General features: G+C 41.4%; 1 protein-coding gene across 1 annotated transcript in view; it reads left to right on the top strand.

Moving 5' to 3' along the window:
* LIMCH1 (LIM and calponin homology domains 1) overlaps positions 1-14,945 on the top strand; it is a 174,457-nt gene extending 159,512 nt beyond the window's left edge. Inside the window, exons 27-35 of the mRNA XM_035549530.2 lie at positions 1,483-1,575; positions 2,502-2,606; positions 3,997-4,133; positions 5,034-5,155; positions 6,823-6,946; positions 8,052-8,138; positions 10,518-10,626; positions 11,571-11,673; positions 14,216-14,945. Of these exons, the coding sequence (XP_035405423.1) occupies positions 1,483-1,575; positions 2,502-2,606; positions 3,997-4,133; positions 5,034-5,155; positions 6,823-6,946; positions 8,052-8,138; positions 10,518-10,626; positions 11,571-11,673; positions 14,216-14,241 (906 nt within the window). The 3' untranslated portion in view covers positions 14,242-14,945. The remainder of the gene's footprint in view (positions 1-1,482; positions 1,576-2,501; positions 2,607-3,996; positions 4,134-5,033; positions 5,156-6,822; positions 6,947-8,051; positions 8,139-10,517; positions 10,627-11,570; positions 11,674-14,215) is intronic.
* Positions 14,946-22,661: the final 7,716 nt, after the last annotated feature.

The raw sequence follows: 22,661 nt of genomic DNA, 5'->3' as shown, positions 1-22,661 counted from the left end.
GCAGAGTTCAACCAAATGTTGATCCTCAACTATATTTAAAGTATGTTGAGCATGAACTGTGAGACTCTTAATTAATTAGAGCTTCTTTCTTGAGACTAATATTTTGCTAACCCTGATGCTTGTGCAACTCTTCTTTAAAGTGATGGTCTTAGTAGCTTTTTGTAGATTTCTGCTGTGTTTGCATGTTCTTCTTGAAAACATCAAACTAAATTTGTACACAAAGGTGGTGGGTTTTTTTTGTTTGGTTGTTTTGTTTTGCTTTGTTTTGTTTTGTGAGGGGGAGAACCCTCCTCAAAACAACCACTGGTTTTGCCTGGTGGTATAGAGTATGCTATAAAAGGTCTGGTTTTGTGTCATAGTTGGGAGAAATGCAACAGGCCTGAGAACTTGAATTTCCCCTGCACTCAGTAGTGTAATTTGATATTACTCAGTATCAAAGTAGTCAGTGAGTAGAATCTTTTGATACTGATTAGGCTTGATTGATCCCAAAGAAATCATATGTTTCGTCCATGCAACATAAGAGCAACAAACTGTCCAAGGATGAAGAACAGTAAAATGGAATCTTTTCATTTTGTAAGACTACTTGTGTGTCTCCGTGCTGCTTTCTTAAGTTTATTTCCTTTTAGCTAGTACGTTTATTTCCTCTTGGAATGGTGTAAAGTTCTTGTCATGGTTTTTCTGGCAAATGCAGGTGTTCTTTCGACAGTAAATGCATTTATTTTGGATCAGGCAGATGTGGTTTCTAATTTGAACAGAAGTTGGAACTGGTGTAAAAGGCATATAGAAGTCACCATTCTTTCCCCATATTCAAACCAGTTCTGTCACACAATTATAAAGATCTCTTTAAGGTAATTTTTCATGTAAAACTGTGTGAAATGAATTCTCAAAAAATGATCCCATCAAGGAGGAAAATGAACTGCTTAGTAATTATGAGCTTACCTTCATCAAACCTTTGCAAACTATTTATTTATCTTTTAAATTTGCACAATTACTCATCGTTCATTATATTGTACCGACATCTCTCTTAAATTAGTTCCAAAACCAGCATCTGCAAAACCTGTTCGTTTATATGCTACTTAGCTGTAATTATTAATGCAAAATCCAGGCTTAAATGTTTTCGGGTGTGTGATAGCTGTTTACAACTCTTAAAACTATATAATAAACAAGGAATTATTGAAATTGTTTAGAATAAATGTAATTTCTGTCCAAGCACATAAAAACTTCTAACAGGTTAAACTTCTTGTAGTATGTTAAAAGTTCCATGTAGTTTGAAGTTCTTAATTGTAAGAGCTAGAAGCAAGTGGGAAGAGGAGGAAAGGAAGCTTTTTTGACACCCATGGATGTTTTTAATTTTACCTTTCTGTTCCATCCTGTTTCCGATTGAGCCATTTTTAACAGGTTCATTTTCATTGTGGAGATACCACAGACTTTACTCCCAATATGGTATGCTCTGAATTCACCTCTGTTTGTATCCTCCTACAGGAGAAGTATCAGAAGGAGCAAGACAAGCTGAAAGAGGAATGGGAAAAGGCACAGAGAGAAGTTGAAGAGGAGGAGCGTAGATACTATGAGGAGGTATAAGGCTGAAAGGAGGAGGTTTATTGACTTTCTTATATTTAAATGCGCCCACTTATGTAACTAAAAAAAATCCCATACCTAAATTATTTAATGAAAGGCTTCTCAAGGCTGAATTCTCAGGAGGATTGCTTCTCTTAAACACTACCATAGACACTGAGGAAAACTATTTAAATATTTAGACAGGTATCCTCAAAATCTCTGCAGAGGTGGAGGTGCCTAATTGCCATGCAAGTCTGTGTGAGTCAAAAGGGTTGTGTCTGGGCGTGCTCAGGCTTCCCTCCAGAGTGAAAGTCTTCTGTGCTTTGGCATATACTTGATGTCTGGACTTGATGGAATTCCAGATGAAGTTATTGTCTGCCTTGGGCTTCAACATGTAGATGTTTTGTAATCCAGCCTGTTTAAAAAAAATAAAATAAAATCACAGGAAATGTTCAAAGCTTTCAGTTGTAGAATATTTACAATATAGACAATAGTGTTTTTATTCTGTCATATGTGGGTCGTTTTGCAGAAAAAAAATATCATCTGTGCTTGACAGCCATGCTTGTAATCTTAAGAAAAAGTATTTTTTTTTTTTCAGCTTTTGAAATAAATTTCTCATGTACTAAGTGTAATTTTGTATTATTATTTGTAATTTAATTGACTGATGTTGTGAGAAACAGTGGTGCAATCCCAAGTGGAATATTTTTTTCATTTTGGGGCATCCCATCTCAAAGATGGTAATGGTGAAAGGAAGGGGAGCGCAAAATATTGCGGCAAATTAAAAGTTGAGGTATTGCCATTATTCTTGGTAACACAAGTCATTACCTAGCCATCTAAATATGAACATGTAGCCAAACTTTACATTTCTAATTTTTAAGCATGTAGTTATCGTTCTGTTTTTTTTTTTTTAACTCCCACTCTCTCCTGGTCCTCCTCTTTTTTAGGAACGTAAGATAATTGAGGATACTGTAGTTCCATTCATTGTTTCTTCAAACTCTGCTGATCTCCTCTCCTCTTCTTCCTCTACCACTGAAGGAAATAAAACAGAGGTGAGTTTGTTGTGGAATCCTAAGGCAATAAAGTCAAAGCCACCTCTAGTGCAGAGTTTCACTCTTTGCTAAAGGCTAACAAAGTCTGGGAACAATGAGAGGAGTATTTCCTGGGTACCTTCCATAACTGGCGATACCTCAGAGCACTGTAACTTGTATATTTTCACAAGTGAAGAGACGTATTCCTAAACCAACTGGCATCATCCCATTTTGGACTGGAGCAGAGGGTTAAGCTTTCTTTTTTTTGCAGCTACTTCTCTTCTTTGACTGGTGCTATGGAAAAAGTCACCTGTTTTTGTTTGTTTTACCTACCCTCTCAAAGCCAACAAGATCCGAAGTTATTTCCCTGTATACAAAACCTTGACTGTCAGACAGTGCTTTAAGCATATCTGAGTTGAGATTGAATCCTACCTCTCCACTTTTCCACCTTTTCTGTCCCGCCATCCCTTTTAGTAAGCAGCAAAGCAAATGGAGGAATGTTCACTCTCTGATTCTCTTCTTGCATATGCTTCACAAAATGTTTAACTTCATGCATTTAACATATAACTAAGTGTTCACCAGAGAACAGACCCCCCAGGTGACACTAATAGAATAAATGTGGGATTCCCAGACTTAATTTTCTCCTGCCCAAGGCAGCCACAACCAAGAAGTCACCTGCCTTTTTCCATTCAACTTCAGGATTAGACATCCTGTGTCATCTGCTTTTTCTTGCATCCTTCCTGCCCCCTCTTAACACACATCCCCAGACAGGGTCATCAGCCGCAGCCCTTTGTCCCTATGGCTGTATAGTGGTAACTTCCTGCGTGGACTTGCTTGTACTAGGTTCAGGGTCTACACTTAGAAGTGAAAGGTCCCATGCCATGGCTCACACAAGCTGCTCCACTCAGGTATCACCCACTCCAGTACCATTTTGACAGTAGTACTGGTGTTGCCATTTAAAAATGCCCAGAGCATGCGAGCAGTGCTCTGCTCAAGGCTGCCAGCTGCAGAATTCCCATGATCATAGGTTGGGGCCCTACACAAAATCTTCCAAAGACTAGTGAGGAGGACTGTTTAACCTCTCAGTCATTTAAGCATTTCTGCCAAAAATATGTAGTGGAGACACTGTTTCGTAATTGTCAAAAACTTAACTTCCATTAAAAAAAAAAGTCCATAACTTTTTGTTTCGAGCTCCATTTAATCCAATTAGTTGGCTATTTTAGCTGAAGTCTTTGTTAAATACAAAGTTAGCCTTATTAAAGTCAAACAATTCCACTGTATAATGTGAGGTGTTCTTTATGATGATAAGGTGTGTAAACAATATATCTGGGGGCACCCTGTGCATTGCTCATGTGCATGCTGATGCTGAGTTCAAGAGAAGCTCCTTGTTCCCTCCCCTGCTGTCTTCTAGAACACAACTGATTCAAACAGCTCTCCAGAGGAAGGCAAACAAAATGAAGTTACACGGCAGAAAAAGCTGCTCTGGGAGCAGGACAGTATTTCACCTCTGAAAAGCAAGGAAAATGAACGCTGGCAAGAAAAGAGGAGGTATGGATCAAGCCTAGGCATTTCTTAGCCCTGTGGAGCTTTGTGTTCTGTATAGTTCTGGGACGTCACATTTGCCCATGATTGATGCTGGAACATCAGCACCTGACAATGAGGCTGTGATAACTGCTTTGCCTCACAAGGTGATGGTTCCAGCAGTATGGCAGCTACTGGAGGAGGAAATAAAATGCATTTGGTGTTAGTCTTCTCATTTCCTTGGCATGGTGATAGGTGTAATACATCCTGATCAGGCTTACGCATATATGGCCATGTGTGGTGCTAGCTGGCCATGTCAGAAGGCTTATCTTTTCAGCATATGACTTTGCTGAGAAGCTGTTGCATCAACCAGATCAGAATTAGATCTTGGCTCGGACGTCTGTGTATGTCACTGCACTGTGTTTTGCTTACAAGTTTCACAAGCCTTTGGGATGAATGAAGGAGAAGGAGCCATTTTCACTCAGAATCTTTGTGAGATTGCCTGTCTATCTCAAAAGTGCCATACCCAAACTTGCCACATGGTGTTCAAAGTCCTGGTCTTTTGTCAAACTGGTAATCACAGCTTTCACAAAGATGAAAAGCATCTGATGATGCTGAACGCTGTATAGAGAACACTTGACAGAGAAACAGCTTCTTTCAGTAAACCATTTTCCACAAATCCGGAGTGGTCTCTAGTGCATGTGAGTGGCTGTGTGTGAGGTAAGGAGGAACACCTGGCACATTTGGAGTCAGACTTGTTAACTCATGACTGTTACCCATTGGTTTGTCAGTGCTGACACAAACTTCTGTTGCATGTAGTAAGTGCACATTTTTGCACTTACATTCAAAAATCTAATTTTGCCATTAGACTCTAGTTGGAATTTTTCCTGGCTTTATTTATACAATGTGACTTATTTTTGTTGGCAGTGGAAATAAAGTGCTCTCAGGACACCCAGAGACGGGTATCTTGAAAGGAGGTGAACAGGAGCACCAGGTGTCAGTGATGGAGCGCAGCTCGCCTGCCCGGCTGAATCTGCCATTGACTCAGGGTGAGAGTCAAGACCTTCATACACATGTATTCTTACCTAGATAGAAATCTTGCAGGTATTTATACTGGCTTGCAATTCAATTCAGAGAATTTTGGACATTAACAGTACACTTACTTCTTCAAAATTTGAATATCTCAGATTCGAAAGCTGTTTTCTGTTAGTAAAGAGAAATAAAGTAAAATTTAAAATCATATTTACATCAGTAATTAATATTCTGGCTGCAGGTAGAAATCTCACTTACAGTAATCTCATGGTTACCTTCCATCTGTTACATAATCCTGTATACGTACAGGATTTATCTTGATACAACTTGATAGAATTTTTAAGATCCCATAAATATTGCTTGCTTGATAATGAAGAAACTTCCCCAGAGCATTGCTGTCAACAGGGTCAAACTCAAAAAAGGGAAATTCACTAATTTAGTATCACTAAACAGTAGAGAGCTAATAAATGGATAGTAAATATGTAGGACTAGGCAATTGTAGATTTTGAAAGCAAATTTTAGATCTTTGATTTCAATCTAACATAAAAATTGATGACTCTAAATAACGAACCACCCGTGGATAGGAAAGGTTTCAGTGTTATTAGTGTATTATTGCTTGTGCATTATTACTTGTGTGTTATTATTGTATTGTTTCTTGTTCCAAATGCAAATGCAGTTTATTTAATTTAGCAGGTTTGCTCACCCTGTCACAATTTTATTGTGTTCTTAGCTCTTTGATAAAGGCTACTCAAGTAAAGAAAGCAAAAGATGCTGCCCAGTAATCCATCCTTGAAGATGTGTGGTAGTGGTTAAGTAAACTTCAGAGATCTGACAGTTTTAATTTCTGCTAATAAAGCTTTTACTAGCCTCTCTTCAACAGCTTGTTCTACTTCTGGCAGCTCCTTTCTTGCCCTTGACAAATCACATCCTTGCTCTTTCCTTAAGATCTTAAATAGTCAGGACTAGGTTTTTTTTTTTTTTTTTGACCTTGATGATATTAAAAATACGTAATATGCTTTTCATAGGCCCAAGTAAAATTTTTCTTCTTCTCTAAACTAGTTGGTTTATGCTTTGAAAGGTAAGGCCCTTCCTGACCAATGAGCCACAAAATTTATCTGGAAGGATCCGTGTTGTGTGCTCTGTCTGACGGACAGGATGGTTGGTTGCCTGGGCACCACAGTTCACTGCATAGTGCTGAGAGGTTGGTGTTGTCACGGGGCCTTATGCACCCATCTGAAACACAAAAGGAAATTACAAGGGAAGGAAATTGTTTATTGATAGGCTCATGGAGAACAGTGAGTGTACCACCTTTCTATCAACTCTACATACTATTATGTGTATGGGAGGGGAATGCAGCAGGATGTTACCCCATAGAGGCCTTCTGATGCAGCAGAGCCTGTCTCTGATTTTTTGTGGGTTTTCTGAGAATTTCTTTTTAAGTAACAGTACTTTCAAAAGGGTACAAGCTATCCAAGGAGAGGGTTGCGGATGTGAAAACTCAGCACTGTATGTAACTGAAAGCTGCTGGTGTTTCCTTACAACAGTCAAGATGGTCATCTTTGCCTAATTCTGATTTTCACATCTCATGTCTGCTTTACGGTGTGCCTACAAGTTACGTTGGTAAATCAGTACTGACAAAAGCATTTTGTCCTAAGTACTGAGGTGTCCCCACTTCCCATTTCAGATGTCTCATGGAACCAGCAATTGCTGACGAAACAGTCCCCGCATTGCGCAGAGGACATTCGGCAGAGACCTTTCCTGGGTCAGAGTGCAGGACAGAAACCGAACTCCACAGGGGAAGGAAGGAGGTGAGAACATAAAATAAGAGTTATTGCATGGTGTGCGAATTCACACTGACTCTCTTCTCCCCTATATCCCTGCTCAGCATTCTCTGTAGGTTAAGTTTCACTGGCACGCTGAAGTCTGCCTCGTGGAAGTTAGTACCTGAGAGCTTCGTTCCCTGACTTCTAAAGACACATTGATTATTCCACTCCAGTTCTTTAAGGATTATGGCATTTAAAAGAAGATATTTATAGATTAGTATTTTCTTTCTGCTAGAAACTTTGCCTATATTTTTTTCTTCTCTGTTGCTTTGCTGTGTACTAAAAGGTAATGCCATTTCTTTCAGTAAACAGGGTATACATTTGCCTAATATTTGCAAAAAGTGTATCTGTAATGAGGAAGGGACATCAGTTTTCTTTATTGTATATATGAGCAGTCTCCTTGCAAACTGTTACCTCTACAAAGCTTGTATCCAGTCAAAACTAATGTAGATTGAGGTTTGGTTACCTAATCCTCATAACAAACTGCTCGTGTGTGTTTGAAAAAAATACTTAATCTGTAAGCAGCTTTAAGCAGTGAGAGATTGAATCAATCCTATGATTTCTGATAACAGAAAACATGCATGTTTTTTCTCACCAAATTCTTTCAAGGTAGAATGGATGCAGATAGGAATAATCCACTTTTCAGTGTTGACAGCTTTGTTTTTACCCAGTGAAGGGCACAGCCCCTCCATCAGTGACCCCCCATCTGCTCTACCAGTGTGCCTCTGTGCACATCCCCTTGGCAGGATGTTGTGCCTTGCCTTGACCCTTCTTCGTCAAGGTGTGAGCCACGTTGTGTTGGTAGGTGGGTAGGAGTCAGCACGTGGATGATTACCTTGTGAGTTAGCTTACTGAGCAATAGCAAGCAGATCTGAAGCTTCTGAAGGATCTCTGAACCAAAATATGCATGCCGTTTTTCTTTGTATCAAAATGGCAGTGGACAGCAGCTTTATGCCTTGTTTTCTTTAAACAAAATCTTTAGAACTGGGAATCCTGAGATCCATCAGCTGGATGTACGCTTCTCAGTACAAAACCTCTGTTTTCACTTGATCTTCAGCCATAGTAATGTATTTTCCCTCCTGTATTTTAGGGCAGGCTGTCACGAGAACTTCCGATCCGGGCCATTGTCTCCCTGCTCTCCTGCTGTGCCAAGTCAGTCACCCAACAGGTACAAAAGGTCAATAAGGAATTTTGCAGACTGAATACATCTTGCGGGCACTGGTGAACCGCTGCAGTATAAATTGCATCAGTATTATGCAGATGCATTATTTATTCTTCTAAATGTGGCAATTCATAACCGTCCACATAATAAACATGTAGTTCCCTCTCCCGTATTTCCTGCCTGCTTCAGCAGTATCGTTGTGTTTTAAAATAACACAGTTCAGAAGGCAGCTATAGGACTGCTTGATCATTGATATTTCAATGAAATTGAAATGGGATAATATAAGCTCCAGTCAAAGCAAGCAGTAAAGCATGAGCTCAGAGCATTTAAGCCAAAGGATGTTGTCTTTATTGTGAAAAGTCACATGCTCAGGACTAAGATGTGTTCCTGGAGATTTGATTCTGTCAGGCAATGAGCCGTGCGGCTTTTAGTGAGATAGATGTTCCAACTCTAAATAAATAGGAACTGCAGTCAGACTGAATCACCGATAATTTGGGATATATTAAAATCGGTTGGCTTATTAAGTAGGGCAATCATACAACACAAAAACCATAGCAAAACTGTTATATTTAAATTACATTTTTCTTCAGGTTTGATAGCAAAGCCTTCTTTCCAATGCCATTTGCATTGTCATGAAACTATTGGGAATTTTTTATGTGAACAACTCCTATTTTTGCTAATAGGAGCTGCAGTTTTGGTGGTATTGCGGATCATTTATCACTACACATAACTAGTTTTGATAGCTACTTCATATTATTTACCAGCTATAACCTGATCTGAGTCCCTTTTCCAAGATCATCTTCTGAAATAAATCTTAGTTTTGAAAATAATGGATAAGATGTAATCAATCCTCCCAGTAAAACATTAGAAAACTTTCAATACAATCAAATATTCTTTGATTCAATACTTCTATTGTCCATATAATAACTCTGACAGTCGAGAAGTAGTGGAAACAAATGTGGACTCTAGGATAATGTAAAAAGGGATAGGAGCAGAGGCCTTATGGTTGTAGGTCAGGAGAAGAATCCAAGGAAGTTATTCTAAAAGGAATAACAAGAATGAAACAACAAGAAAAGACAGTGAGGTGCCTGTGCTGCCAGTGTACTGGGTAGGATAGAAAATGATGGGCTCAGTAGTGACAGGGATTAGATGGAAGTAAGGACAGTTTTTTGGTTGTGATGACCCTTCGTGCTGCTTCTGTCTCTATTAAAAAAAAAAAAAAAGTTTTTTTAATCATGATGCAGCCCATATCTGTGTCTCTTGGTGTCTTATTAGGTTGTTGCACCAAAAACATGAAGTGAGATATTGTAAATTTGCTTATCTGCGTACAATTTCATCAAACTATCTTTTCAAAATTCTTGACATATCCTGAAGTTTATCTCTGGGTTTCAGCCCTGGTTAAAAAAAAAAAAAAAAAAAAAAACATGGATCCCATTCGTTCTCAGGTTCATCTCACTTAGATGAACATCACTTCTTACAGGCTGGCAGACAGGTGAGAAGGAAAGAGCATGAAGCACATAAAAATGTACACCTGCACTGCCATTAAAAATATTATGAAAAAGAGTATCTGGGGCCCAGCTGTCATCAAACAGCTGATTTATTAGAAATGTCTAGACAGGACTGAATCTTAAGGTGAGAGCTGAAGTATTTTTGCATTACAGATGAAGATCTGATTTCAGCTTTAATCTAAACTAGCTGGAGTATAACAGGCATGTATCTGCAGCAACATAGACTAAACTGAGTTAGCAAGTGCCTGATTCCTGGTCTGTGCTACTGCAGTTATGTTGCTGCATGAACTTTGCCAGCTCATTTGGGTGTAAGAGCAGCATTCCTACCTCCTGACCTGCAGTAAGCAAACCCATGTGCAAACAAATAGAGAAAATTCCAGACTGAGAATCTGAGTCAGGTAATGTATGTGAGTATCTGCTCTGATTGCTGTGTCATTGACTGGGTCCCGGTCATCCACAGGCATGATTCCCATCCGTCTGGGCCTCTGCTAAAAGGCTTGCACCTCCCTCGATGTAGCACAGCAGACTGGCAGGGAAATGGGTCTGAGCTCCTGTGCATTCAAGCATTTGAACTCCTCTGCTTGATTGGCAGATGTGCATCTGTGTGGCAGGTGTGCAGGCTGATTCAGCAAAAGCCTGTTTTAGCCCCAGGGCTCAGTCAGAAGCCCTCCTTATTTCAGACAAAGTTTAGAGACATACATGTCTTCTGTTAAACTGTCTTTTCAAGTAGAAAATGTCCTAATGGTTGAAGGGCCAATGTGCATTTCTGATGTGAAACCCCCCAGCGCTCCCTTCTCCCATCATTTCCTTCCCCCTAAACCTGTGCAAATATTTGTTTGTGTTTTAGTTGCTGTGCTTTTTTCTTACAGCAATGTTTGTCTCCTAGGTCCGTCAGTGGAAAGAAGCTTTGTTCCACCTGTGGGCTTCCTCTTGGAAAGGGAGCTGCCATGATTATTGAAACACTTGGTCTTTATTTCCATATTCAGTGCTTCCGGGTACGTCTCTTATTGTGTCCACCTGCAGAAAAACTCAAGTCATCATCCAGTGTGAGGAGAGAGTGTATTAAGGTCTATAGATGTGGCACTGGAAATGAGAGGACCAGGGATTTGCATGCTTATTATGTTTGTTTGTGGATAAGTGAAAGTAATACTGCTATACAGTCTGTTGTCAGACATGTTAGTTGGACTAAAATCCGTAATTTAGCAAGTAAACTTAGCTTCCTAACTTACAGAGGGAGGAATCATGTAACTTTCCAGTTGTACTTGTTGTTTTCTAAATATAAAATTAGATATTTTGTGATTTATTTTTTTTTTCAAAAACCTGGTCAGTGCGTAAGCTCTCTGACCCATGGCTGGAAAGCTTCGACTATGGAATGTCATCCAAAAATATTGCAAGATTTTATGTTCTGAAGATTTTCTCAGCATTTCTGTCTATATTCTGGCTTTCACCAGAGTTGTTAACAGAAACACTTTGTGTCTGTTCTTGAGTGTCTCAGGAAATGACTCAAGGCAGTGTTATCTAGAGAGCTCAGAAAGTGTCCATTTGCATTATCTAAATACTAGCTGGTATTAGGTGTTTATGTAGCTTTTTTTTTTTTTTTTTGACATTTACTCAAACTAAACCTCTGGCCTCTATAAGATTTGTCCTGCACAAACAGACTGGCTCTAGAGTGCAACATCAAAATCAAGTGTCTCTTAAAACCACTTAAACTTTACTTCTATATGAGTGTTGACTGCTGAAATCCAGTCCTAAATGCTGTTGGCTCTAAAAAAAAAACAGTTACTGATATGCAGTGCTCCACTAGATTATGGGCTGGGTTTGGGGGGTTATTTTTTCTCACTGTTCCAAAAACTATTGAAACAAAAGTGAAAATTTTGGGAGAGCTGTGACAAATACTGGGGCATGACCTGTCATACTTTCTCTGTGCTTCAATTGACAGTGTGGCATTTGCAAGGGACAGCTGGGAGATGCAGCAAGTGGAACGGATGTCAGGATTAGAAATGGTCTTCTTAACTGCAACGATTGTTACATCCGATCCAGAAGTAAGTACCAAATCCTGTCCTAAGGTGGATGCATATTTTTGTCTGATTTCGTGGTGAACTCTAACAGTACTGTTACCATCCTTTTAACTGACGGGCTCTTCTCCTCCAAGAAAAAATGTTATGCCCAAATGTCTTTGCAACTTAGGCATAGCTTTGCTATAGAAAGGGATGCCTTCCCATCTCATTTTAGTCATTCTCTTGTATCAAAAAGACTTCCAAGCTCATTAAATCTTGCCCAAAGGATCTCTGTTCAGCAATACTAGGCTATAAGGCAGTTCCTCTGCATAAATATAAACTTCTACATTGTGTACACACATTGCATGTCCTGAAGGCTTGAATCTGTTACCTTGCATGAGTCAGTATAGCTACCTCCAGTAGGTCTAGGACCCTGGGCCTTATTTTGAGAAGTTCCTTTTTTTTTTTTTTTAATGTTTCTAGGCATCTATTTGCAGAGAAAAGGGTCAAGGAAAATATTGGGAACTTACTGTAACTTACCACAACGAATCCTTGTTGTGGGATCCTCACACACGTGCTAATGTGTTGCTTGCTACAAGTTTTGAAAAATTAGCCAGACAATTGCATGTCAAAGAAATCTCAATGCATTTTTTCTGCCCTAAAGTAGATCACTTGAAAATCCTTTCTAGTGCTGGATTTCTATGACTGATACCAAATTGTTAGAGCATTTCAGAAGGCACAGAAGAAATCCATGGGAGTAATCATTGCCTTCTTGTCACATGCTACTGTTCAGTATACTCACTGTCTACAGCTGTAACTGATGGGTAGGGATATAGAGCACTTTTCTCTTGCTATTTCTCCTCCTTTCCCTCAAAAGCAATAGAAATCCAGGAGTAGGAAAGATACCTCCCCACCTTTGCTAGTAGAACAGATTTTTTTTCCTCTGCTATTTCAGGTCAGAGATATTTACCCATCAGCAGAGCTAGAGGGTGCTGTTGTATAACTATTTCTGTAGTGATTTTTTTTTTTTTTTTAATTCTGGTAAGAAATGCTAGCAACTTGTTGTATTAATTATTTAACCTAACACATTCAGAAATCGATTATCCTCTTCAGGCTTGATACCATAAAACTGCCTCGTGTGGTTGAAGTCCCGAGTTTTATAATGCACATTTGGACATCTATCTTTATACAAAAAGAAGAGAAGGTGATAAAAGTCATATTTTTCTTTTTTTTTTCTTTTCCTTGTAATCCTTTTTGCTTAAACAAGAATTGAGGTTCCTTAAGGACAGATGAAGGCTCAGTAAAACTGTATACCAGTCTATGTGCTGTAGGCTGCATCTTCTGTCACCGTAGTGCTAGAAAATGCAGTACAGAACTGTGTGCAGTGTTTTGTGCTGTAAGGTTTTGCATTTGTGCATATCAAGCACAATGGGAACTGTGTTGATGACTGTGGGAATAGGTTTTGTGGAAATGCATGGTTCCTGAATAATAATAATGGGAAGGGTTTGTCTTTTTCCTACAAATTGCCTCTTTCTGCTGTGTCCACTCCTCATGCAAAATCTCAAGATATGGGTCACATAAATTTAAATTACGCCAGTTCTTTTTGACAATTTCAAAGGGACTTTGAAATTTTGATGTCATGAAACTGCAAACACTGTTAGTCACTCATTTTTAACTAAAATCTGATCAACTCCACTGAACTGAAGAACAAAGGGGCACAATACTAGCGTTTTGCCTTTCAGTTCCGGGAAGTCTGATGCTAAATATAAAGTCAGTTGCCTGATTACACAGCTCTTCCCTACCTCCACCCTTGCCTATGTCTGAATACCTACACAGCAGCGCACACAACTGACGTTCTTTGACAAACCCAGGATTAATCAGTATTGCTTTAAGATGCTTATGGACACATCTCAGTGAAACATTTTGGCTGCCAGAAACTTGTTTATCTGAAACTGTGGGGGATTTTGTTTCAAACTCAACTACCAAAAACCTTAAGGGAGAAACACATTAAAGATTAGGTAGTAGTCCAGAGTATGTTTCTACTTTTAAATAAAAGTGGATGGGATTTTATTAGTAGGTTATTTCTCGACAACGAAATCTCACAATCCTAGTTACTGAAGGGAGCTCACTATTCAGTGCCAAACGTGCAAAGAGTTACAGATTTGTGAATGTTGAAATCAAAGGCAAGCAGTAAATTCAAGAGACTCCCTGTATGGCCAAATAACACAAGGGCTCTGTATTACCACGTAACACAAACCAGGCACAGCTGAAGATGACTCATCAGTCCTCTGCTTTAGTGTTTTGCCACTGCAGAGCCTAATAATAAGTATACCCACAAGTACTTTCTGAGTAAATGAAATAAAAGTGCATGCACAATGCAAACGGCATGAAACCCTTCTTTGCAGTTAGTGCCCCAACTTTGCAGGAAGGAGGAGAAGCAGGGCACCAATGACACGTATTTCCAGATGTTTTTTTTTTTTAAATGATAGAGCTCATATCAGGAAAATCCTACGTACTCCATTGATTCAGGAGGAATGTTTGTTAAAATTTGTAAACTAATGACTGAATTTTGTTTGTTTGTTTCCAGCTGCTGGACAGCCAACTACATTGTGACATGACTTTCGGTCCTAATTACTTTGAAGAAGGAACTCTCTTCTCATATGTATCGGCTGCCTCCAGACAATCGTTTGTAAGAGCTTGGATCATGGACATCGTGGCCCTCATCTCATTTTGAAAAACTCATAAAAGCGCTGCACCTGCTCCTTTAAAATGCAATATGTTGTTTTGCCCTTTCTTAAGAAATTTGCAACACATGTATGACCATATTTGGTAAGGCAAAGCCTAAGTACTATAAAAAAAAAAATCCCACCTTTTCAGGTATGTTTATGATTTTCAGTCTGTTACTTTGTTCTCCTGAAAGTAATAAGGAAATAAACATGCAATAAAGCTGTTTTGTGTTAATATTTCTAGGAATTAAAATTTTGAGTTTACAGAACCTTTATAGAATATGCCAAGTTGAGATGAGAAGTAATTTTAAGATAATATCTAATCAGTGCATTTGAAAAAGTAAGCATCACAGCACATGACTTCTCTGTTATAACTGAAGCTATAACTTTTTTTATACAGAGACTAGTTTGATAATACATCCTGTAATTCTGAAACATTTTGTGTTTATATTACCTTCAGTGGAGGGTAGGAGTTATACAAATAAATTATTGCACCTTTAGTGATAGGATTTTTTGTTTGTGTACCTCAAGTAATGTTCATGACTATAGCTTAATATTCTCTCAAATAAAGATTTCTTCATTAAGCCTAAAGACTGTATACCGTTAACGACTGCAAGATTCCCGTCAGGAGCAATCCTTCTTTCTAAGTTCAGAAGCCAATGTTGTTATTGAATTTGGTGAAAGGGTGTTGTGGGGGAGAGGCAGCGGAGTGGGTGAGCACAACTGAACTGCGAGCCTGCGAGCTGCAGTGTGATGGTTACGGTGAAGCTGTTCTGTCTGGCGTGGTGCTTTCCCACTGACGGTCTGAGTTGTTTGGAGATCTGCTCTTTCACTTGCAATCATTACGTTTGGTTGAAGTCTCGTGGGGAGAAATATGTGTGGTTTGGGTCCACTCCAGAATCGTCACACGAGTTCAGGAATGAATTATGCAGCCGTGAACCCGTGTTCCTCCAGACGTCCACCCCAACAAGATAAGCAAAGCCTGTGAGCCTGGAAGGGAGGCAGGGAGGAGGCTGATGGCAGTAGGCAAAAGCTTCCCCCTGTTTGGGCCACTTTTCCTTTATGCCTTTTGGTTAAGCCCGTGCTCCTCACTGAAGTGTTCCAGCAGCTTGCGGAAGCAACAGCCAGAGCTGTGTGAGTTTATCAGAATACACAGACCAGTTTAGGGGACGCGATAGAATTGTAAAATTTCATAGCACAGTTTGGTAAAAGAAACAGTTATTTGAGATATCCCATTTTAGGTGTTTGAGATGCAACTTAAAATGGAGGGAAAAAGTTACTTATCCTGCCTTAAAACCATGATAAAATTAAATTAAAAGATTTGTTTTATGTATGTGTACATCCATTGTCTTTTGATGTATTGGTAAATGGAAATTCAGTTGTTATTAGGGAAGCAATAATTTTGAGTTGTAATATAGCTAGCAACTATTGGTTTAAATATTAGACGATTGCTTGCACGTGAGTTACATGCGCATGCAAAACTGCGTGTCATTGGCAACACATGTACAATGCTGTCATTTGAGGACATTGTGGAGATCTGCTGGAAAGTTACATGTTACTTCCTTCAATTTGTGCCTTAGAAACTGCAAAGCTGTTGCACACAGTCAGTGCTGACTTATGGATGCAATAAATCCAAAAAAGTGAAGTCGTTCATGGACTTCACCTGGGGAATATTTTTAAAAAATTAATCATAAATCAGAAAAATGTTTTGGAAATGAAACAGTGAGTCCAATATTTTGATTAACCGATTGCATGACTTACTGCTGAAGGGTTTTGATAACCAGGATGTTTACACTTTGCATGTGGACATCATAACATTTTCCTGCAAATAACGTGTAACATGGAAATTCAGAAGCAGATTTTATAAACTACTTTGTGCATCTGTGCAATTCCATGTGCTGCATTAAGGGTACGTGAACAAATGATGCCTGCGCCTAATTTCTAATCAAGACCTTTAATGCATGCTCGTGCATCTGTTTGGTGTGAGTCACTGCTTCCCCGTGTGACGTGGTTTAGATGTGCAGACTGCTCACAAGTGTACAAAAGGGGTGGTTGTCACAGAGGTTAGATCCGCTTCTCATTAACTTGATGCTAAGAGCCCAGGCTGTGTAGGAGCATGGCTGGGACTCAAATGCATGAGCAGGGGCTGGGGAGGGGGTGTGCATAGCGCTACGGGCACACGGCTGCATCCCTGAAGCTGCTTGGTTTGTCCCAGTGTTTATCCCTTCGTTTCATATATGCATGTTTTGGTGACGTTGATTGTATGTAAAGCAAAATGAAGCAGCATCCTCAGACTACAGCTTTTCCCCCCAGTGAGCATCTATTCACCAGCACAGAAAAATTTTCAGCAGTTTTCTAAATTGTGCTTGCCAACTGCTGATGTTTGATTTACATTTCCTTTGGAGTCTCACATGGCAAATTCATTCAGTCTAAAATCTTCCTTCCTTCTCACCCTTCCTTCCTTCCTTCCTTCCTTCTCACCCTTCCTTCCTTCTCACCCTTCCTTCCTTCCTTCTCACCCTTCTTTCAGTTTAAACACATGAATATGATACATTTCTTACCAGGAACTCTAAGCACAGAAAAAAAATAACGCTTTACTACATTTGAACTACCATGTAAATGTATTTGTTGCAAAAATGATTTATTATTGCTAAGCAAGTACAATGTATGTAATGGATTTTAGATGTTTCAGAATTTATTTAGCCTCTTACTCCTTCAGAGAACCTGAACAGGTGTCATAACCCATCTGTATTTCACTACCACACTTGCCATGGTGTATTTTTCCTTCCTCTTGCTATGTAGTAGTATTATTGACACAGTACATCTGTAGTTTTCAGTGAATGTCCTAAAGGTTGGTGAACCAGAAGGGGACCATCCTTCTCTGCATGTCCGTTCACGGACAAGGATCGCTGTCCTGGCTGGGGCTAACGTTGAATACCAATTACGCTAATCTTTCCTTGATTTTATTTATTCTAAAATGCCTCTGGAAATTAGGAAAACTTGTCTAAAATGCAACAGCTTTTATAGTAAATGTATGTTTATAAATAAAACATTGATTACCTTTGGTGGTGTTGATTTTACTTATTAACAACCAGCTCCTCGCATTGCATGCGATGCTGTCTGTGAGGTGGGACTGCAGAGCACGAACATCCCATCGGTAAAAGCTGCTGCTTTACTTACTTTGTGTACTTTTTCTTCCCTTTAATTCTGGTATGATATCTTGTGGTGAATATTACTGTGGTGATAGGATTTTCTGGTGAATGCAGCCTGGCAGCTCCAACCCGATCAGAGCCACTTGTGATGTGAAAAGGGCGCTGACGGGTGCGCAGCCCCCAGCACATATTTAATGCTGCAATAATCCAGTAGACCTTATAAAATGTCTATAGGTTTCCTGCTTGCCTCACCAGCACCGCAACCTGCTCACGGGGCTGCGGCAAGCCCTGGGAGAGGATGACGGCTTGCCAGGCCCTGGGATGAAGCTGGGGGTGCCTGGAAAAAACGGGGGCAGTGTGGGAGAGGAGCGGGCTGGGGCAGCTGAGGCTCAGGCGTCAGGGTAGGAAAATACCCATGCAAAGGGGGATGCGTGCCCCAGAAAGCTGTTCCTCCTCCATCAGAGCCAAGTGGGATGAGGGCTCCGCCTCCTCCTCTGCACCCTTGCTTTGGGGCCCAGCTGAGAGGACGTCCCCGGGTGACAAAAATGCCCCATTGCAGGGACACGACGGCACGGAGGGGTGCCGCACACCGGGCCCGATCAGGTTGCTGCCCCTCGGCTGGAAAAAAAAAAAAAAAAGCCGGAAAAAAAAAAATGCATCTCTTGTAAAGGCGAGCAGGGCTCCTATATACCTCTAAAAGCCTCCGGTGGGAATGTAATTTCATCTGAATTTCCTGATAAGGGGAAATGACTGAACTGGAAGCCACTCAAGTTTTGCAAGCAATAAGAGCCCAAAACAGAGATGGAAAGTACAGGCTGGGCTGTGACTGTCCTCACAGCATCGTGTGGGGCTGGTGTTTTGGGGATTTTAGTTTTCTCATTCATTTGGTTTATAAAATGCTGTGTGAGCTAAACAAGCAGGAGCAATGCTTACCCCTCCGCAGGGCTCCAGCTGCTGCTCTGTGGTCCTTGCTGAAGACCCCGTGCTCTGCAGGAGTAGCTGCTGGAGCTCTCCTCCCCAAAGCATATGGGTTTTTAAGTCATTTAGGGGAAAAAAAAAATCCATTATTTGAGACAATTTTATGAGTCACTGCTAACTCATCCGTAGAGTCCATCTGCTTCGCTGCACGTGACGCGCAGCGAACTCTCCTGGCTAACGCCACCCCCATGGGTCACAGCTGCAGGTTTCCAAGCAGGTAGCCTGCTGCCTGACATGTCCTGTAGCCACTCACAGGGCTGTAGGAACCGAAGAAAAATTAATAGAAAGGCAAATATTTCCTTTTCTCTGTCGCTTCTGACTACAGGTAGCGTATTGCTCCGATGACAGGCACAGGAGCTGAGACGTGCCCCTGCTTCTCTGGAAACTCTGTGGCACTTCCCATGCTGGGTGTGAGAGCGGAGTAAGGCCCGGGGGGCAGAAAATATCCCAGATGGTTGGGTCAAGCCTCTGCTTCCACAAAGGCAGTCACCGATACCTGATAGTGAACGGTGCTGGTTGTGTGACGCGTGGTGTCTCTTCAAAGCAATCTTTTGCCTAGCGTCTGGTTTTCGGGAGCTCACTAAAGCATGTTTTCTGCACAGCACGTCTGGTATCTGACACCTTTCCTGTGAAAGGGCAACAAGCCTCTCTGGCAAGACGGCACCTCCAGCACGTGGCACCTGTGGGAAGCACCGGTGCTCTCCACAGTGCGCCCAGACTTCGAGGCTCCTGGATCATTTTGGATGACCCTAAATATAGTTACCTATATAAAAATAAATAAATAAATAAATAAATAAAAACTATATAAAAGTATTTAAAACAAAATATTAAAAAAGTAACAAGAACTGACCTGTACTTTCAGGGCATTCACAAATATGCATGACTGGAATCAGTAACTCTGTATTCCCAGAAACACGATCACCAGATGTTAGCCACTCGTGCTATTCCTATGTAGGGTCAACAGTGCAACCTCTGACAATCAATATTTTCTGCTAAGGAGAAGTTTTACTCTATTCAACCCTATCTGAGAGGGTACAAATATTTATACTGGGAGAAGACTTTCACAACAGAATAAAACCACTTGTCTGTACCAGTCTCCTACGGATGGGGTAACAAAATCGTCACACCTAACTGATGCCTTTGCTGCCCTGTGCTCGGTGCGGAGCATGGTGCCGTAGTTCCACTTGCAAGGTTGCATCTTTAAGTCACCTTTGCAGATGCTGGACCTGATTCTGATGGACCAAGGTGATGGTCCTGGTGGACCTTTGGGTGAACCAAGGACAGAGGAGCTCAGGAGGCTGCACGGCTTGACACGTCAGGGTGGGAGGGGAGAAAGCCTGAGCTGCACGAGCTCAGGTCCTCTGGGCACACTTCTCCATATACTGGTGGAATTTATGTAGGTGGATCTTTACCCTCAAAGCTGGGCTTTTTCATGTGAGGCTGAATGTTAAGTGGCGGCCCCTTGCCTAGACAAAGCACTTGAGCAAGGCATAGATGCAGATAAGAAGTTTATGATGGAAAATTATCGCTCAATACTTGGCTTTCTCAATCTATCTCTTCATCTTGAATAGGAAAAATCTGCCTACAGTGTGAATACAACACATGAATACCTTTCTTCTTGCTGCTTCAAGGTTTTTCGAGCACCTTCTGTACCTGAGCAGCGTGTGGCTGTGTTCATGCACTTGGTGTGCTGCTAACCCAAGTGCTGAGGGCTTACCCTGTGCTGGGTAAGCTTTGGAGTAAAAAGTAATCAGCTTCCCCACAGACACCAGGGCTTCTGCTTTTAAGACAGGAATTCTCCCAATTTATCAATACAGCATTTTTTGCTCGCTTTCTGTCCAGCCTTAGCTTGAAAAAAGGGCTGTAAACAAACATGGTGGCTGGCTGGTGGGCTCTGGGCAGCTGCAACCACACGGGGCAGACACTGCCTGCGTGGGGGCTCTTGCAGAAACACGTAAGCAGGAAGGCGACTGAAGCAACCCAATTGTGGCAGGGCTATGTGCATGCTGCGCTGATAATCTTTATTAAATCCCTGTGGCTAGCAAGGCAAATGTGGTAAGACGTGTTTCTGCACAGCCTGCCCTGGTACCTTTCATCACAGAAAGAAAATATATTCTACAATATCGTTTTTCTGCTTTACAGTTTTAAGGAAAAATATCTCTGTTTTGACAGTACCGAGCTGCAGCTTGAAAACAAATACCAATTACTTCCTTCACGTTGCTCAAAAACAAAACAATTTGGACAAGATTTTTGAATCATTTTGAGTACCACAATACCTGAGCACCCAGCTTCAGGGACTTGAAGGCAGGCAGATTTTTGAGAATATCACGTCCCCAGATAATCTGACATCTTTAGCAGGCCTCGGGTTAAATAACCAGAGCCACAGGGCATGTTTGAAAGCACCAGATTTTGGTTTTTGGGTGTCTCAACTACGTTTCAAGTAGTACAGACAGAAAAGGGAGACGAGTCTGCAGGTTCCTCCCAGCCCACATGTGCAATGACGGATGCTTACAGGGACCAGCATCCCCAGAAAGCAGAACAGCACTTTGCAATCGTTAGTGGAACAGGATTGAAAAACACCCCTGTGAGGCAGAAAGATGTTGTTACGTGTCTGTTTCCAAATGGATAAATGGGGCACAGAAACTAATTTGCCGAGAGAAAGAATGTCTTCACTAGCGAATTTAATTTGGGCTACAACCTGGATGAGCCATGGCAATAAAGATGTTGGAAACTCTGTACAGAGAGCAAAAATGAAATTTTAAAAAATGCAACAGAGCATGCACTTAGCTGTTGCTGTGACAGCAGTGCAGTGACTGCAGAGCTCAGAAAGACCTTGCTACCTGGCTACTGCAGTAAAAGCCACCAGAGCAAGAAGCCCATCAGGAGCGGAGCCAGCCTGTCTAGGAATAAGGCCATTAGCCAGCAGCAAGCCCTGCACTGACTCAGCTGCGCTGCCAGCAGCTGGACGAGCTGGGCCGAAGCCAGCCCCATCACCTCGGTGCAGAACACACCCACCGTGCCAGCGGGGCATCTCCTGCACCTGGGCTGAGGGGGCCAGCTGAAAACTCCTGCTCCAGCCTCCTGGTAGCTCCCCAGCATGGGGTCAAGAGCCGGCAGCAGCCGGGATGAACGCCTCTGAGAGCAGGTGTCTGTGTTCATCTTTTATTTTTCATGCCTGTTCTCTGGGTTTTCATGGTATGACATCTCCCTCCTTGGAGATCTCCAGAAGCCGCCTGGATGTGATGCTGGACACCCTGCTGTGGGTGTCCCTGCTGGAGCAGGGGCTGGAGCTGGGGCCTCCAGAGGGCCCTGCCGGCCTTGCCGGCCTGTGAAATGCCACAGAGGGCACTTAGAGGACAAAAACTTGATTTCCCAGGAAAGTGGTGACCCAGATAAGGTTGAGGCTGGCCTACAGCTGGAGCAGATGGTCCTGGTGGCTCAGCAGTGACCTGCAGCTGTAAGATGAGCGCCCAGAGAAGTGCCTGACCTGGCTGCTGGTGGGGAGAAGCCCAGAGCTAGGTAGGGCTGGAACGAGAATGTGCGAGCCCGAATGCTTACTGCATTAGCCATTAAACCAACTCATCCAAAAATGGATTCATATCATTAAAAATATGCTATACCATAAAAACAGAGTGCAGAGATGCTGCCTAGGTTTTGCAGCAAGAGTTTAATTTTTGTTCCAGGAAAACATCCACTATTTCTTTGGGAGTGTGGCAGACATTACATGGCAGCATTTTCTGGAATGGGCTTACTGACAAAAGAGGATATAAAATGGTTAACAGGATTATTTCATTCCAGTGAATCCTACAGTAGAAGAAAATAAGCAAACAAGCAAAAACCATCCGCTTTTTGAAGGCTTCCAGTGTGTGCTCCTACTTCGAGACATGACAAGTGTTGTGACGGTGACTGCTGCCATCCAGCTGAAGGACTGAGGCACTCTGTAAATCAAATTTCAGGCAAAGAGATTGGTTTGAGAAACCTCCTCGTCGCGGAGTCACAAGCTGTCAGAGTTTATTAGCATTACGCTACCGGAGCAAAAAGCAAAAACAAATTAAGATGTTTAACAGCTGAAATCTGAAACAAAATCGTGTTTAATGCTGAAAATCTTGTTAACATATTTTCAGGCTTCCCTCTCCCCAGATATTAAACCTCAGAGTGTGTCTGCGAGCATCTTTTC

This window comes from Cygnus atratus, chromosome 4 (genome assembly GCF_013377495.2).
Source record: "Cygnus atratus isolate AKBS03 ecotype Queensland, Australia chromosome 4, CAtr_DNAZoo_HiC_assembly, whole genome shotgun sequence".
NCBI lineage: Eukaryota > Metazoa > Chordata > Aves > Anseriformes > Anatidae > Cygnus > Cygnus atratus.
This window is presented reverse-complemented; position numbering and strand designations above follow the sequence as displayed.